A 19,816-nucleotide genomic window follows, 5' to 3' on the forward strand; every position below is an offset into this window, starting at 1 on the left:
TTCAAGTTCCTTAGAACAATTCTACAGTCATTAATAATATTATGTCTCGCATCATCTAGATCACAAATCTGTAGGATTTGCAAATGAGAGCCTAAAGTTGGATCTACTCCGTCAATCAATGTACAAGTGAGAGTTGCGTTCAACTACTGCATTATATTAGTCAAAAGTTCACCATTGATACCATCCAGCTTATACTTAGTTAACACAGTTGTGCGTTTTTCATCTAGGCGATTGATGAATTCGATTGGGTGTTCATGTGAATAGGATATCATGAAAGTAATTCCCGCAATTAGGTTTGGAACAGACCTGTTTTCAACAAAGTTTGTTTTTGGAGCGGCTATCAGCTCTATCACAGATGTACTATTGTTGTTGAAAACAACTGCTTTTGTGGGTCCTGAAAGACGGCTTACTGCTGTCCTGAAAAGGAGCCAGTGATTCTATGTTTTTATAATAATACTAGCCGTCAGGCTCGCTTCGCTCGCCATATCCGTCTAGTATTCCAGTACTCTAATATTCCCAGGATTGAAGTAGCAGTGCCCAATCAATTTTTCCCCGATAAATGCATTTAAATCTTCAACTTGGTGCCAACCTAACAAAGTCAACTCAACTTAATGCCAACCTGACAAAATTATTAATTTAGTTGCCAGTTAACAACTGTTTCGAAGAGGTACTCTATCTAGGTTATAGTTCTATAGTAACATATGATATGGAAATTTCAATTATAATTAAGAGATTTCTTAGTGCGCCTCTAAAGGGCCAACTGAACATACCTACCAAATTTTAACGTTTCTGGTCCGGTAGATTTTTAGTTATGCGAGTGATTGAGGTTGGTGGATGATGTTGCGGTTGTCACCAGCAGCGTCGGTATCGGTGACGTCTTCTCCTTCCGATGATGAAAGAACTGCTGGAATCCTCCTGTAGTTGGTGAGCTCTCTGTCCCTCTGTAGAGTCCTTTCGTCTCCTGTGGTGGCCAGCGTGAGATTGAAGATGTTCACTATCCAATCTGCCAATTGCAAGGCTGGGTACGGTTACAACTTGATAGTGGATAACAGGTTTTCCATTGAAGAGGAGTTCTTGAAGTTTGAGGGTTGATTTTGGTTCGCACTTATTTTATACTAGCTTTTTCTCGTTGGAGAAAAAGTTTAGTTCACACTGATTAACACTTGAGTCTTAATGAATCCGAGTTTAAAGAACGTGGATATAACGAAAAATCTTTCCGCGACACGTAAGTTCAGGCGCCAGTTACGTGTTTGAGCGACTCGACAGTTTTTAAAAATTAAAATTTTAATTTCACACTACAAACTACAAAAACCTAATTACAAGATTTCCGGAGCCAAGTACTCTCGTCAAGTGATAGTGTAGAAAACTTACTGAAAACTATCAATTGATACATAAGGGAAACAATGCACAGTCATCTAGATACTATAACAATAGGGTTGAGTATTACTATTAGAGATATTTAACATGACTGAAACAATGTTAGTAAAGATGACAACCCTGAGCTATTATTACTTAGTAGAAGAAAAAACAATTTTTAGATTACTCTATTCCACACTAATGTATTCCGATATTTTATCAATATCTTTGAATTTTCTTGGAAACAGCGTTATTCAAGATAAACTTGAAACAATGCAATTTCTAATACTGAAATTTTGTTGAAGGTTATTCCATCGTGAAGGCGGACAAATTGTACCGTCTCAACAACTTCGCTGGAGAACGCTTCTTGGTGGAGTGCTTAGGACACATTCAGAAAATGAGAGGTCAGTGTATTCTTTCCATGAAACTGTCGAATAATCAATTAATCGACGTTTATATGGTAACTTCATCCAGTGCTACTAATCCAAGTAGAAAAGGAAATTTCTACTCTTCAGAGAATGGAGAAGAGGACCTGAATGGACCAAAATTGAGTGGAACAGAAAAAAGTTTTTTTTTCAAAACTTTTAACCTGCACCAGCTTCATTGTGGAGGAGTTCAACCAAATCGAGCATAATATCAACTTCATCACCAGGCGTTCCCGTTCCACTTGCAATTTGGCGATATCTCCTATGTTTTATAATAATTTTAATAACGTTAAAAATGAACTTGCTATTAGGATGAGCCTCTAGTTAGTAATCTAGACTTAACAGTAGTCTAATCTAGTCAGTTGATAAGAAAATAATTCAGTTAAACAGATTTATTACGACTTTTAAGATCTATCAGCATTTCAAACTTTCTTCAATAATCAGAAAAATATATTTCAAATTACTCATTCCCTTGGAAATGATGAAAATAAGGTACTTGAGGAATAATTGTTATTATGCATTTTTAGAAACTTGTTGAACTCAACAAATAGCTCCTGACTTCCCTCAAATATACTATGGCAATTTAACATATTCGAATCTTTCATGAGTCCTCCATGTACTTGTTTGGTTAAATGTAAATGTTTTGCTTATTTGTGACGCATACTGAGCATACAGTTTATCCACTATAGCTTCAAATACATCGTCGTGTTCAACCCCCTTTCGATTGAGCTAGAACTTTAAAATTTTCTGTACTCGTAGCAAATGAATAATTGATTCTAATGGTGTAGCTGAATATACTAATTTCAATTTCATTCAACTTATATGAATAAAATAAAGTTGAAAGTTTTTCAAGAATCTAAAAACGTGACATGAAAAAGTTAATAAGCTAGAAAATTATACATTTTTTATGTAGGCAAGTTCTGTTAGTGAAAAAGTCCTTTCATAAAAGGATGAACGATTAAATTTTCATTTGTACATTTTTTTTAAGACTAGCCGTTCATCTGATATTGCTGGGCAAAACTATGTTGAAAATCTCGTTATTTGAAGGTTTCAAAACTATTTGAAAAAAATCTATATACCATAAAATAAAATGAGATGTCACCTTACCTTTCAATCAGAAGGTATTATGTTCTTTAATTCCCTTGAATTTTGTATTCACTTGCATGAATGTACAAAATTAATGTTTTTCTTCTTATTTCGCTTTCTTCTAATTGCTTCTCACAAGCAATTTTTAGTTTCTCGTTCATGTAACTAAGTATAACAAACGTTTTTGTCCGCGCGAATTCTCGTAAAATTCTATCATTCACTTCCGGGAAGGTTTTCTTATCAAAATATTCAGATTGTTTTCAATCACTTGTTTTGTGTATGAGATTGTATTTTCGTGAATCCTCATAAATATGTCATTCGCTAGTTGGATTATCCTTTAAAATTCATCATTAGGACATGTTAAACCCCCTCTGCTCAAGGGTTCAATCCAATTACAGTTCGAGTACATTGCTTCTTTGTACTGGACATCAGTTTCTTTGTGAATTACGTATCCTGCAACATATTTGAGGGCTTGATTTGATTCTTGTATGTTCAACAAGGTATCCTCATAATTTTATTCAGAACTGCAGATTGAATCTTTGTCTTCATCGTATCTAATTTCTTCTTCTGCTTCTTGAAAAGGAATTTTTAGAAGCATTGTACCAGTCAAAAAATTTATTCATCTCCTTCTACATTGCTTCTAATGGAAATATAGGGAAGATTCGCCCCAGTAATAATTTTCTTCAGTCTATTCTTAAATTCCAATGGTGTTGGATGGGAGTATTGGTTTCCAATTTCTCTTATTCTTGAGAAGACAATTCTCCAACACATCTTGATTTAGCCCATGGGTAAGAATAAATTCAAAACCATATAGTCCAGGCAACGAATGTTCAAATATAGGTATAGAGGGAAAAGTTTGAAACACAATTTTCAACTTTACAGCTCTTTTAAGGATAGTAAGAGGATTAACGTATAGCAAAAGTCCTCACCCCTACCACCTGTGCTAAAGGGGTGGGGGTGGTTTGAATGTACCATTGTTTCATTTTTCGCATATATCTCGGAAACTATGCATTTTATGAACATTTGTATTTTATGCAAAATCGAAGCTTAAAAAATTACCAACAAGTTTTTTCCTCTACATTTTTTTCAATATCTCTCATAGTCTCTGAGATATCCGCTCTTGAAAGTGACATTTTTTGAAAAAAAAACTTCTGCCTCCAATTTTTTCATCTTTTCGGCCTTACACTTCTTGAATGACTGATGAAAAAAATCCGTGCTGATTATGAGATGAAAGAGCATAAAATTATCTTCAATTTGATGTAGCCTATATTTTCACTATTTTACGCATTTTCCTACGACTGTTGCAGCAGTCACTATACAAAAATTATTCGTCAGCCCGGGAAAATAATCGAAAAAATTAAATAAGTAATAAAATTCCCGGGCTGAAAAATAATTTTTGTATATAGTGTTGAGTGTGAAATTTTATGTTCAGCAACAATAGAGCAGTTGACAATTAAATTTGGAGGGAATGTTTGGAACACAATTTTCGACTTTGCAGCTTTGTTGAGACTAGTTTAGGGGTGAACATATAAAAAATCCCAATCCCTACATCATGTGCTGAAGGGATGAGGGTGGTTTGAAAGTTGCATTTTCCACTTATTACTTACATGCTTATAACATCTTGGAAACAGTGTGTTCTATTGATTAATCAACTACATAAAAATGAAGCTTAATAAATGTCCTACAAGTTTTGATATGTAAAGGTCTTCGATATATTGATACTTTTCGAGATATTCATGTTCTAAAGTGATGCATTTTCGGCCAGTTTTCCTTCCAAGTTTTCGCTCTTTCAAGTCTTATAACTTTTCAACAATATTGATGAAACAAGAATTTGCTAATTACGAGCTTGTAGAGCATTAAATTATCTTTCATTTCATGTATAATTCGACTATTTCACGCATTCCCTGCTGTTGCAGCAGTTTTAGTTTTGAGTGTCAAATCTCAAGATTTGCAACAAGTGACTTTTTCTGAATATCACACTATTCTGTCATCATAAATTGGCAGTGTGCTTCAGCATATTGAGTAGTCCTATTGGATCGTCTGGGGAATTAATAGCCTACTATACAGGGGGTGCTTCTAAACTTTCCACCTATAATCTAGGGCAATATTCCTGTGTACGAATATCATTTTCAAACTCTTCGAAAGTCCTTAGTTATTCACACAGCCACCATTTTGTTTTTCTTGTTACTATTATTGTTTTCTTAATAATAGCTGAACATAGGGAAATGAAACTTTGCACAATCATTCATGACAACAAGAAAGAGCTATAATTTTTTTAGCATTTTTTTGAAATTCATAAAACAAAATGGCGGCCGTTTCAAAAATTATTTTTCAAATACCAAAAACTCGTTGATTTTACAAAAATAATTTGTTTTAGTAAATTTAATTGCAAATCGATTGACACTGCACTCTTCAAGAATGAATAGCGTTTGTATTTCTCGGCCCTAAGTTTTTCAACAATATTCCTCTTGAAATTAAGAGAACACAAAATCGACTTGTTTTTAAAACAAAAGTTCTTGGATGGCTTAGAGGTCTTATGCCTGACTATCTAGAGACCTTATTCAATGTGGTTTCTTAGTTAAAATACTCTGATAATGATGGCTATGCATTGGCTAAATGAGCTGGAATTGGAGAGTGAGCATGGTTAGTGTGAATGTGTGAGTGATTGGTTGCTAATTTTTCTTTCTTTCTTCTTTTTATATTTTTCTACTTCTCTGTAAATTCATAAATTATCAGATATTCATTCCTGCTCGCAGACGTAGAGTTTTGTACTCTCAGCAAGCAGTATTTTTCTATCGAAATTCACAAATTAGTCCTGGTTTAGCATGTTCGAATTCTTGTCTGTTTAATAAATTAGACTTTTATGTACTTTATAAAATATTAAGTTATTACTCTAATATTGTTAAGCTGTATTATTTTTTCTCATAATTTTTAAATATTGTGAATTGGATTGAATAAAATTTGAATTTGAATAAATGAATAATATGGCAACTTTAGTAGTGGGTGACCTACCTTTAGAGGGTTATGTAACGTTTTATTATTGTTTGAAATAACCTAAAATGACTTGATAATAACATGCAATCCGAATGGAGATTGTTAGAATAGAATAGAATATAGAATAGAATATCTTTATTAGCCTCAATAGTACATCACAATTTGACATATAGGCCAGTCAACACAATACAATACAGCACAATAAAAACGGGCAATAAACCACTACAATAAACAGTCACAGTAGTACATTGGATTGAAATTCAAATATACATTACATACAGTTCATAATATACAACAATACACATCATTCAAAAATATACATTATTTTTAATTCATTTCAAAATCCCTTGGATATAATTTTTTCTCCATATATTCTTTGACGGAGTAGAAGGGATTATCTAAGAGAAATTTTTCTAGCACATTTCTAAACCTTTTGTAATTAAGTTGTCTTATTTCAAAGGGCAGTCTATTCATAATTTTGATTGCGGCATTAGTGGGGCTTTGATCTGTCTTGTGGAGTCTGCTTCTTGCTAAATTCAGAGATTGACTTGTTCGAGTATTATGTGTGTGTGTAGCACTTCTCAACTCCATTTTATCGGGATTAGCTTTCAAGAACAGTAAACATTGTAATATGTATAATGAAAAGAGTGTTGATATACGCAATCCCTTGAAAATTTCTCTACAATGTTCACGAAATGGAGCTTTGGCAATGACTCTGACAGCCTTTTTCTGCAACAAAAAGATATCATGCGCTTGTGCTGCACAACCCCAGACTATTAGGCCATATTGGATATGCGACTGAAAAATGCCAAAATAGGCCTGACGAATGCCATCCTGGTCCAGCTCACCACAAAGACGTTTGAGGGCAAATACACTGCTGCTCAACTTATTTTTCAGACTGGCAATGTGATGTCCAAGTTAGAGTAGGGTCTACAATGATTCCCAAAAATTTCTGAGCCTTATTATTTGTGCTATTGGAAGCAGATCTACTTTTAAGCCCAAACGTGATTGTTGTTGTTTTATCTGCATTGAGAAGCAGCTCATTCGCATTCAACCACGTTTGAACTACCTTCAAATTAGATTCAGAAAGTGCCACAGCCTGAGTGTCATCTGAATGCCTATTGAGAACTGTGGTGTCATCTGCATATAAGACTATTTTCGATGGGACATTGATGCTCAAATCATCAACCATAATAAGAAAGAGCAAAGGACCCAGGACCGAGCCCTGAGGTACTCCACACTTAACAGACAAAGTACCCGAGCTTTTACCATCCACACATACATATTGAGTTCTGCCCTGCAAATAGCTGGAGAATAAATCCAGTGCTAATCCTTCAATCTGTAAGTGCTTCAATTTTGCTAACAGGATGTCATGTGAAACACATTCAAAAGCTCTACTGAGGTCGCAGAATGATACAGCAGCAGAACATTTCTCCTCAAAACAGTCCAGAATTTCCTCCACCAATTTAATCAGAGCATGGGTGGTTGATAGGCCTTTTCGGAAACCGAACTGAGTCTTACAGAGCAAGTCATTCTCCTCCAAAAATTTGCAAAATTGCTTTCCAAGCAGAATTTCTATTATTTTCGAAAAAATAGGAACTATAGCAATGGGCCTGAAGTTTGTAATATCTTCATGTTTACCCTTCTTGAAAACCGGTATTACTTTAGTGATTTTGAGTGAGGTGGGAAATTTCCCTTCCGCAATGACTTTATTTACAAGGCATGTGAACGGGGTTAGAATACAATTGATAATATTCTTTATTAGAGCATTGGACAGTCCATAGTGGTCCTTACTATTCTTTGTAGACATATGCTTTACAACTTCCAAGATACAATTTTCTGTTACAGGTTTGAATCGGAACTTCTTAATATTTTCAGGAATATTTTTCTTTTCTAATAGTTCAGCCGATGTTACTCTATAGTTTTTAACAAGTTTTTTCTTAATTTCTTCAGCTGTATTTACAAAAAAGCTATTAAAATTATCAGGAGATAATTATATATCATAGATATATCAGATATCTCAGATCATAATAATATATAACTGTATTCAAAAATACATCAAAGCTCGTATCAACATCACTATCATAAATAGAAACTGACCAACCTTCCTTTAACAGGTGGCATCTAAATACATTAATATTACTTTCATTTATTTTAGTGACTTTTCTATAAATCTTACTCGAGGACAACAAGCTTTTTTGAGATTTATTGAATTTTACTGAGATAAGCTGTCCTAAGTGGTCGCTGACATGGCAGTTGCTTATTTCTACACTCAAACTGTCTTGGAAGCTGGATGAGAAAACATTATCAAGACAATTGGCCCCCCTAGTCGGCTCATAAACCCTCATTTCAAAGCCATACATACTACACAAATTAACAAAGTGATCTGCCTGTTTGTCATTTGCATTGAAACGTAAGTTGAAGTCCCCACAAACTATTGACTTTCGGTTTCTCTTATTCAAGTAACTAAGAGCTAATTCCATTATTTTACAAAACATTTCAAAAGTACCTTGAGGACTACGATATACAGTAATGACCATAGTATCAATATTTGAGAATTCTACACCTGCTAATTCGCAGTCCAGCTCTACAGAAATGTTATTTATATATTTTAATAATCTATACTGTGAAGGTCTATATTTTGAATAAATGGCTACCCCACCATGCATTCGTGTTGTGCGGCAGTAACCAGTAACTAATTGAAGTTTTTTTAGATTAGAATTTACTTCCAGTTCAACCTCAGTCATCCAATGCTCAGTAAGACATAAAATATCTAGTTTCTTATCCACAATGATTTGTTCAATTAAACCTATTTTATTAGATAGACTCTGTACATTCTGGTGGAGAATATTTATATTACCGCTAGCTGAATCGCATTTAAAACTTTTTCCTTTTATAATTGCCCCTGTAACTGTTTTACTGCTAGGTGTTGTATCCCCTATATCAGTACATAAAAACGTTGACGTGTCAACAAGAGTCACATTTTGAACAGATTTAGTATTCTGTTTAGTATGCTGCTTAAATGAATAATTCTTATTACAGTTGTCAAAACACATGCAAACATACCCTGAACACCTTTTAGACTGTAAACACATTCTGAGCTCTAAATTGTTTTGATCGTGTTGATCAGTTATAGAGAGTTGTCTAAAAAAATACCATCGTAATGTGATTGAGCAGTTGTAAAGTTCACAATTGAAGAGTCACTCACGTTACCAGCTTCACTTAGTACTGCAAAAGGATGTTCACCGCTGTCAGTTGTTGAATCCCTTGGAGTAAATGAGAAACCTTGTAACTCCTGGCAAGTGGGTGAGAACCCCCGAAATTCCACGATGGAGTCATCATCAGTAACTGCCTCAGAACGCACCGCAAGACTGTGACTGTCCTGGACAGATTCAATTTCTGTCGAACAGACCAAACTCCTACTCTGAGCAGCTTCATATAAAATCCTTGAGTTTCCAATAGTTTTGAAAATTTCCTCGCAAATTATCTTTTTTCCCATTGTGCTATAATGAAGTCCATGTCGTGTAAAGCACCTGCGTTTCAAATATTGACTTGTGTCTTTGAGGGTGATATTTAGTTTTCCCTTATACTTTTCCAATATATTTCTGATAAGTGAATTGGCAAAGTGTATGTCATCGTTGAGGGCAGTGTTGTCAAAACGAAATGGAATCGTGTGTAGAATCACATTTGTCCGATTGGGTAGAGAAAACAGAGCATCTAGGCCTTGCATTATGGTCAGCTGACCGGGCTCATGCACATGCATGTCGTTGCTTCCTGCCAAAATGACCACGTAGTCTTCCTCAGTCATATTTTTTATAAAACACTTTCCTCCCTCAATCACCTGCTTTAGTTTAGCGCTGGACTGTGTGTGCACAAAGCAGTCATAATTATCATTATCTGCCCTGACTATCAGATAATATTACTATTTTATTTCGCTTTTTCATCCCCGACATAGACTTATAAACTCGCCTTGGTTTATTACTTGGAGGAAAGCTCATTCAATCACATTCAATTTGTGATGCTGGCCTGTGAACCTGCGCCACCACTTGCTGTGTATGAGGTTTCGAAGGAGATGATTCATTCGAGGATAAAACAGAAAATCTATTCTCATCCTCAACCGACTTTATATCCCTCAGCATTTTTCTAGGCTTAGTAAAATCTTTACCTTCAACTGTGTATTGTTCTACGTCTGAATCAATATTCTCACTATGCAATGGTAAATTATCCTCAGTTTGTATCAATTCTATTATCGCATTTTTAGTTTTCAACTCGTTGATCAAATCTGCCTTGGTGGCTTCCAGACACTCTATATGCGATTTGAGAGAATTCAATTCCGCTTCTGCTCTCTCTTCATTGCTTAAAGAATCCTCGACACATTCCATCCTCCTGTATCTTTCAACCTCCACTTGTCTTGATAACTGTTTATTTTCTTCCGTCATAACCTCTAAGTTGTTATTCAATCGGGTGATATCAGATAAAGAGTCGTCCAGCTTACTTAGAACTCCGAGTAAATCTGGGATCAAGTCGATTATAGCCTCACTGGAATATTTATCTGCCAAAACTGAGAGAGTTCCTCTAATTCTTACTGCCAAGTCTATTACAGTTTCATTGAATAAGTCATCATTCAAATTATCAAGATCAGATTGAGCACCTCGAATCAAGTTCATGCGTTTACTGCGTGTCGTCATTTTTTATGGGAGGGGTAAGGAGTATGGCATGTAGGATAATACAGAAAGGAATACAGAGGATATTTGCCGAGAGAGCTATCAAGGCGGATGAAGGAAGCTCACTGAATATTGTTGTGGAAGGAATAGGTAGGATTCAAAAAATTCCCGCCTCTCAGTAGACCAATTGACAGCGAGAGTTGGCTAGCTGATAAGAGCGCCTGTGCGTTGTCATGGAGACAAGAGGACGCTACTGTTGCTCACGCCGGTCGGCTATGAAAGGTCAGAGTATCAAAGAACAAACAAGATAAGATTCTTGTTATTGTCAGTTCCGTAATTCGGCTAGTCAATTGATATGTCAATCAAAAAGCGGACCGGTAAACAGTTGTTTTGTCCCGATAAACAAAGCACAGCAGATGATGATTGACAAGAACAAACAATCAAATCATAATGGGTTAACCTAGCACAGTGTTTCAAGAATTACGAATAATTACGCGAATACTTACAGCTCACACACTTTACTGGTAAGAACTCATAAACACGTATGTTTAGTTAATAGTAAAAGTGAATTTAACACCTCTAAAAAAATAAATAACTTCTAATTTTAACAATTTTACCAGAGCTAAGTGCAGTTGAACTATTCTATTCAAGGCAGTCGTGCCAACTCGTGCCAACATAATAACATTCTTGATAATAATGATTATATTAGAGACTTGATAATAACATGCAATCCGAATTGAGATTGTTGCATTTTATACTGTGCAACCTTGTTCATAAGGTACTCGCTTATCCGATACACCCCTTCATCTGAAAATTCAATGTTTCGTAGACTCGTAGAGAAAAAATAGAAAATAAGAGTGCAGTGCGATTTTCGACATTCTGAACAGTGAGGCGCTGTTTTAACGCAAACTGTAGGATACTCGGCACGGCACTGTGCGGCGTTGAAGATAGATAATCGATAAGATAATTATAAAGATAGATCAGAGATAATGAAGATAATAAAAGATTATCAACGATCGACCTACGTTCAATTTTTCTAATGTAAATTTAAACAATTTGATGAAAGAAATGCAACCAAAATGCGCTCCTGTATTGAGAGTACAGTATTGAAGAAACTGAAGGCGTTTATTAATAAGTACTTTTTAAAAAAAAATAGTGATTTAGTTCACTGATTCGCTCATCCACAATGACCCTGGTACGATTGAAACCGAATGAACAAGGTTTTACTGCACTTGTAGGTGTGTTTCTTGCACATCATTAATGGGAAATACTTTATATAAAACTGAAATAAAAATACTAATATGAATAATAATTTATAGCTAATATGAAAACTTTATTTTTTATTACTAGAGCCTTGCATGCGTGTGCATTGAAAAAACTAATGTGATGAAAGTTGCTTTCAATAAGACCTACCCGTAGTTGCACAAAGGTCGAATCACTTTACATCCCTAATAAATGCTGTATAGTATTCTGATTGAGATTAAAAATAATAATTGATTGATAAATAATAATTGATTGATAAATAATAATTAGATTGAGTTTAATAAATTCAGTCGAGTTTATTTAGTATTTAATATATTTAGTGTAAAATTATAAATTAACTTTGGCAACTTTGAAATCTTGATTAGTTAACGGGAGAACTTGAACGGGATCAAAAACAACGGAGCGTTGTTCAACAGAAATGAATATATAAAACTAACGGCTATCTGTTAATGTGCGTTAATCTTCATATTCCACTAATATACGAGTACGTGCATCTGGTCCATTGTGTTACAACCCATCAATAGTAATGAAACAGAATAATCAATAAAGCCTTTATTGGTTCCCAACGCTACACAATAAGAAAACAAAAAAAATGTGAAATTAAATATCTCTGCTGAGATAATAATGAATGACATTATATTGATGAATTTAATTGTACATTTTCTGAGTAGATTTTGGCCTACACTATCCTCTACTCGAGCTTCCAGGGTCGCCCTGGGCCAGCTGAACTCAGTCGGCGTCTGGGAAGGGCCGCAGTAGTATCTATATCTCCTGGTTTGGTATCGGCCGGCCGCTTTGGCGAGTGCAGGTGGTTTTGGAACAACCGGGTGAGTGACCTCTTGTGGATGGTTGGCCTCCACGTGATGTTTCCGGCGACTTCCCGTTACCGAAAAAGTCTCTGAGGTTCACCACGCAATCCCCTGATAAAACGGGAAGAGCTTCCTTTTAAGGAAGTAAAAGGTCGTGGGATGAGGTATAGCTATACTCCGTACAAAATAACTTTTGACTTGGAGGAATAAACGGCATAGAGAAATGGAGGGAGATCAGCCAATACACTAATGGATAGAGTCATAGGTAGAAGCGCAGTTGCCAATTTCTCAGTTGGTCAATCGACTGAACGCTTTCAGAGAGGAAACTCCGTAAGTTTAACATGTGCGCTTGAATACTCACTAGAAATACAGACCGGTTCAGAACGGTAACTTCGCCACCGTTGTATCCCTCGCTGTATGCCTTCTCTGCTGCACATGTCCCTCCCAAGTCAAACGTTATTTTTTACGGAGTATAGGTAGGATAGTAGGTTGACATTCATTCAAAATTTGTTGCAGGCGAAATTGTAGAATTTGTTGAAGCAAATTGAATTTGTTTTAGCAAATTGACTTCATCATCTAGTTAATATCTTGCTCTCTTTGAGGGAAATCGATCAAGTTCTTCATCTCTGTTTCCATTCACTTGAATATTTCCATCTTCTCCATCAGACACCAGAATGGAACTGTTCAAAGAATCATCCTGTTTCTGATTTCTAGAGTTTGAAACATAATGATCCAGTTCTTCATCTTTGTGTTCATTCTCTTGAATATTTCCATCTTTTCCATCAGACTCCAGAATGGAACCGTTCAGGGAATCCTCCTGTTCCTCATTTTCGGAGTCATCTAATGATAACTCATTCATGCAGTTGCCTAGGCAATTTCGACATGCTGGTGAACATTTCAAGCTTGTTTTCAAGCTTGGTGAAAATTGTTTTCAGTATATCTTCTGGTGCTGCTGGCAACTCACTGTGCATTGGGACTAACAAGTTGTTCTCAATTTTCCAACCATACAACAGAGGAGGTAAGTCATTTCCCAGCCACATTTGAACCTGATCATACGTTTTCAATGCAAATGTCTGTTGTATCTGACATCTTCACAGCTGTATCCTCTATTAGAGTATCAGCATCACTATTTGCTAGAAGAGTATCGATGTTCTCAAGCTTCAGCTTAAGCAAGTTGATGAGCCTAGATTTATTGTACTTGTTTGAGAGTAAGTCCTCTTGTTCATTTATCTCAGTGTCTTCGGTGAAATGAATGTCTGCAGACTTTCTTACCTGTTAGCGCCTCTGCTGTTCTGCTGCTTTTGTACTGAAACTTGTTGAAAAATAGGCATCAAAGGTTATAGTACATCTTTTTCCATAGTGACTTGTGATGAAGTGTATGTACCTCTCACAGATTGTTAATATCTTTAAACCTCTTTGCCAAATCACTTAATGGAGTTGGAGACCTCAATCATATACGATGTGTAACTGTGCTACAGATACATCCTTGATTGTAGTGTTGAAAAGCTTGTGCAGAACTGACTTAGGGATTTCCTCATTCCACTGTCACTGAATAGTGCTAATGGGAATGGTGCTAATTCATATTCCAAATAATGCTTTAAATCTTCATCTGCTTTTTTGCTGATTGATATACGTCGAAATAGCAAGAATGGGTCCACTGAAATCTTCTCATTGTTCATTTGAATTGATGAGCCCACAGTTGAAAGGGGAAAAGCTCAACCTTTTCGAGTTAATTTGATATTGGAAAATGGAAAATTAACAATCTTGGTCAGTTCATAAAATTTTGAAAGGAAAAATTCTTCAATAATCTGCTTGTCAGAAGTGATGGGTGGGTGTGATTGGGGATTGTACTAAAATTGAAAATACTACTTTACTATGACTTCAAAAATCTGTCCACCATTTTGAATGCAACTTTTTTAAAATAGGAACGTGGTCTTGCAATACATGTTTTCAATACGGAATTTCAAGACAAAATGAATGTTGAAAACCGCACATTGGTATCTCAACCGTGTGGAAGATATTCACATTATTAATCAATACCACTTATTCATTTAATTTTTAATTTACATGGCATTGAATTATAATGTGAATATCTTTACAAAAGGCAAAACTGGTTCAATATCTTCACAAAGTTCTGTAGAGGAAATAACTGCACCTACAATCCCTTCTTCTCTGAAAGTTGCAAGGAAGGCATGGCAATTATTATCCAGCAACTTCTTAGCAGATGTTAAGTAAGTCATCTTCCCTTGAAATGTTTTGCTAACAAGAACTTCTTGGAATAAAAGGTAATGCCAAAGAATCAGACAGGTTAAGAAGGAAAAATCTTCCTTATGCGTTATCAGAGACTGAGCTTATTATGCTGTTGTAGGGTCTTCAACGCTGTGTGAAAGTTATATTAGTGCTCCTTTTACATCAGCATATTGATACTTGATAGCTTGGATTGAAGAAATCCTTGATTCCCAACGAGTTTCACACACTTGTTTTATGGATGATTACTGTACATGTTCACTAATTATACAATAACGTTTTGTCGACCCTGCAAAAACTGTTTAAATTCGCTGACTTATTCCAAACAGTGAAGTTGACTTGACCGAAGACATTGCACCATCAGATACTACAAGATCCAAACTGTGAGTGGTACATGGTGTAAATGAAGTCCGAGGATATTTTTCCTCGACTAGCTTGAACACCTTTTTTTCTACTTTATTTCTACCAGCCATATCAGCCCATTATCATAGGCTTGCCCACGGCAGTCATTCATGTTTAAATGGCAATTTTCGATTTCTTCAGGCAACAGTTCTGATAAAGCTTTCCCAATAGATTGCTTTGCAACTGTATAGGCCTAGCCAATAAAACTTTCTCCCTCAGCTATGTTGCCACTTGTTCCATCTTCTTCTGTAACATACCGGATTTTGAGGGTTATCTGGTCTTTTTTGCAACCTGGAGTGCTGTCCAAAATTACAGAAAAGTACTTTGATTTAGTTACATTTTTGATTATAGCTTGTTTTACTTTACATCCGAAAAGACAAATTAGTTCATTTTGAATATTGTTCCCCAACAGAGACACTTGTGAAGAAGTAATGTGGTTGGGGTTGGGGGTGGCTATTCTTTGCAAGTGATCTGACATAACACCATCAAATCGAATTGTTCAATAAGTTCAATTAGGCCTAAGTGATTACCATTGGTCTTTGTGAATAACATGGAAGATGAACCTCAAAAAGCAATGTTATGTTCCGCCAAATACAAGATTGTTGCTAAAAGGCGCTTGAAAACTTCCTTCAATCTTTCACTATTGCTCCTGATTTGATCCAATAGCTCGTGATTAATTGACACATTCTTATTCAGCCATAACTCAGCTTCAAGCCATGGTCATATATTTAAAATGTTCTGGGGAGGTTTCATGTGAACAAAGTCTCTCTGCGATGTGCTTCTAGTCGTTGAAACTTGACTTTTGACAAAGTTGTGATTTTGAGTTAGGCTCAAAAAGTCGACAACAGAAACAGTAAACTGATTCTCAGCCTTCGGAATACACTTGCCATTTATGTTTCACTTTTCCCCATTATCCGCACAATGAAGTTGGTGTTGGTTCCAGACCCACTTTTTTGTTTTCTGCTCTCTCGTTGAAATTGCCCTATCACTTCTGCCATTTTATTTTTCACTTCAATTTTTTTCAAGCATAGAGCTTAGCCAATTTCTGACCAAGCATAGTTTTTCAAGTTTTTATCCTTGAAACAAGCATTAGTCGGGTCCCACAACACTGGTTGCTCACAATAAATTGAATCAAATTAATTAATTGCTCCTGATTCCATTCACGTCTCATAATAACTATAAAAAATAAACAAAAACATTTCAGGTCAGCAATAAATCCATCTTCACATCCACAAAATAAACAAACACACGTGTTTACATGTCTCAGGGCAGTTAGTATTAGAAATGAAATGATTAGAGAGTTTAATTATTAAATATAAAAAGGAAAACTACTGAGGCATTATAGTAATATTTATTACATTTTGTTCAGCTTTATTGATGTATTTGTTCTTTATGCAGCAGGTTCTTTATTTTTTTTCTTTGTTTGGTTTCCAATGATAATTGTTTTCACAAAATTTCGAATTTCTTTTGTTTTTGTAGAATAGGCCTACCAACTCTGGCAGACAACCTTTATGGTTATGTCAAGTTTTTTGTCTCATGTTTTTCATTTAGCACAATCATTATTTTAATTATATAATTTTTAATTGTTTATTTTGTAACATGATTGTAGTCTTATTATTTTTATTTATATTGAATAAAGGCATTTTCTATCTATCTATCTACATGTTTCACCTGCTGCTGTAGTTGATAGAAAACACTGGCGCGTCCTGTGTAGCAGTGTGCTGTGCGAGGAGGTTGCGGGGAAGATAGGAACCTGTTATTAACAAAAGTTAATAGCGTATTAACTTTTATTATTAACATTTTTGTTAAAGACATAGCACATTTCCTTTTATATTTAGTGACTCTCGATGGATAACATAAATCTTGTTAATAACAAGGAATTTTCCATTAAAAAGACGAGTTATTAACTTTTGAGATAAATTTTTGATGATTCAGTCAAGTTAATAACTTTTTGTTAATAACTCGTGTTATTAACTCATGCTATCAACTCTGGTGTTAACACATCAGCTTGTTGATTCACTTCAAACCGTCAGCATTTCTTATTAATAGCATCAATACTCCCCATTAAAATAATGCTGACACATTGATGTGAATCTTGCTATAATTTGTTTACATTAGATCAGATGAAGATCATTATGTTAATGATCACACACCTGGTTCAATTAAAATTATTTTGAAGACATTTTTTTGCTTTATATCCCAGCTATTATATCGCTCACCGGCAACAATAGCGGCATAAGTCTAAAAAAGTACTTTTGGAGAAAAAGCCATTTGAAGTTTTATGCTCCTTCATAATGCATTTTTAAGTAGTTTCAACAATATTATTTCTCACTTTCTCCTATTTTTTAGATAGAATATGATTGGAAGAATAAGAGACAGTTGGTCTTACCTTTGAATTATTTGTTATAATTTTTGTTTAATTTATTGAAAAAAAATATTTTGAGTTGTGTCACTATTGCTGCAAGCTTACACAGCTTTTGAGGATCTTGCAAGTGGCTCAGGTTGTTGAAAAATGACTTTTTTGAACTTCACAGGCATAATGATCGTATAAAAAATAGAATAATAGAATTAAGGTAAATAAATAAATTCACTAACAGTACATCAGATACATTTTATTTTATAAAGTTGATTCAAAACAGACTTTGTAATGAGTTGCAATTTTCAGATGGTGTCATCAAAATTATCATAAAAAATGGATAGGCTAAATATAAATGAATTCGATTCTGCAAACGTCGAGAATACATAAAATGATTAATCAATTGAAATGAATTTGTTGAAAGTAATTCAGTGCCCTTTGTTAAAAACTGTTACAAGGTGTACTTCAAAGACTTGTAGAAACTAGCATAGCTCTTGGGAATGTTGAAACTCACAAATGGTAAAATATTGTAAGTGGATAATTCAGATTTATAGTAGAATGATGCTATTTCGCCTCTAGGCGTTGGCAATACAGCCTGTAAGTCAAACGATGCAACAACATGAGAACAATTGACATTAGCTATCTCCTTTCTACTTAATTCTTTTTCCTCTTGTTGTCCATCAAATTCTTGTTTGAGTTTTTCTTTCTCTTCATCATTGCTATTCTTGTACATTTCACATTTGCTACACTGATCTTTTTTTGGTGTAAAAAAGGCTAAATTGAATTCATTATTAAAAATCCTACTGTACATTGTTTCATTTCCATAGGGTTTATTCTCTCTCTTGTATTCCTCCATGTAGTCTCTATGTAATTGTGCAATTGATTTACTACCATCAATATATTTCGTTCTGTGTGTGCTCTGAGGTAGTGACTCTCAATTGCTGGAATTGAGGAAATGTGGGTGCGAATGTCATTTTTAATCTGGTCTGGTACTTTTTTTCTGTTTTCATGCTTTCCTCGCAATTCATTTTCCATGAAGCCGTCTTTTGCTTTGTCGATACGTACGGTTATCGACAAATGCACCTTTGTGAAATACCTAGAGTAGCAGTGAAGTACGTTTTGCAAACTCTCATTCTATTTGAAGCAAGTTGAAAATAGAATGCATTATTGGGTTTGCGATAATGCTGTGTCTCATCTGTATCGATATTTAGGTTTGATTTCACTCATGGATTGCAAAATAAAATTCCTCTGCTTGGTAATATTCCCTAGTGCCCAGTAATTCTTAAAAATTGATTCTCTGTCATTATCAGTGAATTTGTTAGAGCACTTTAAATGACATTTACCCCCACAAGGTGGAAATGACATTTACCCCCACAAGGTGGACGAATTTGCCGTTCTGGTACTACCAACCCCTTCTTAACGGTTTCATATGCTTTCGCAGAATTTCTCATGAGTTTAGATTTATTCCTTTTCCAATATTCTGGGAAAGCCTGTTTTTTCCTTGATTTGATTCTTATTGGTGTGCTTTTAATGTTCCTTTTCTTCTTTTCCACCTCACCTGTCCCTGAAGAGTCTGATGATAGGTCGAGGTCGTGAATGAAATCAGGATCCTTATCGGTGTCATCGGCAGGATCTTCATCAGTTTGCTCTGACTCTGACAACGCTGTGAATGACGCACTGGAGTCTGGTGGAGGGGGGTCATCTATCAAGGAGTCCTCATGTTGGCATACTTCATAATCTGTAACAAGATAAATCAAATTTGTATTGTATTTGGTTGATAAACATTGGAAAGTATAAAATAGAATTCAAGTAAATATTATCGCACCTTGGACAACAAAAGTTCCTCTTATTATATTCCTTCACTTCCATTAACTAACTAGCCCATGCTGTTTGATTGTAAATGATGTCAGGCTATTTAGTCTACAGACTCCATTGATTTTTTTTTAGGTAGTGGATTGACTATAGATGGAATAGAGAGATAATAATTTATGAATAAAATAAAACACTATCACGGAGTTCCACAATATCAGTATTAATTCTACCTAGATAAAAGCTGCCTTCAGAAATTATTGTTATATCCAATTATAGGTCAGTTGGCTCTGAACAATGAGGTGATACTATAAATTATCATGATTTTCCTTTTAATGAACAGAATTTGATATTTCTCACTCACCTATACAAGTAGTATTCAGCTTGTATGTTGGCTCTAGCAAT

The 19,816-nt window shown here is 35.0% G+C and overlaps 1 protein-coding gene across 2 annotated transcripts in view; it reads left to right on the forward strand.

The window, feature by feature from the left end:
• LOC111052514 (esterase OVCA2) overlaps positions 1-19,816 on the forward strand; it is an 84,091-nt gene that overhangs the window by 20,625 nt on the left and 43,650 nt on the right. For both annotated transcript variants that reach the window (XM_039433522.1, XM_039433498.1), the window contains exon 5: positions 1,662-1,760. In XM_039433522.1, coding sequence (XP_039289456.1) covers positions 1,662-1,760 — 99 coding nt within the window. The remainder of the gene's footprint in view (positions 1-1,661; positions 1,761-19,816) is intronic.

Source organism: Nilaparvata lugens, chromosome 1 (assembly GCF_014356525.2).
Source record: "Nilaparvata lugens isolate BPH chromosome 1, ASM1435652v1, whole genome shotgun sequence".
NCBI lineage: Eukaryota > Metazoa > Arthropoda > Insecta > Hemiptera > Delphacidae > Nilaparvata > Nilaparvata lugens.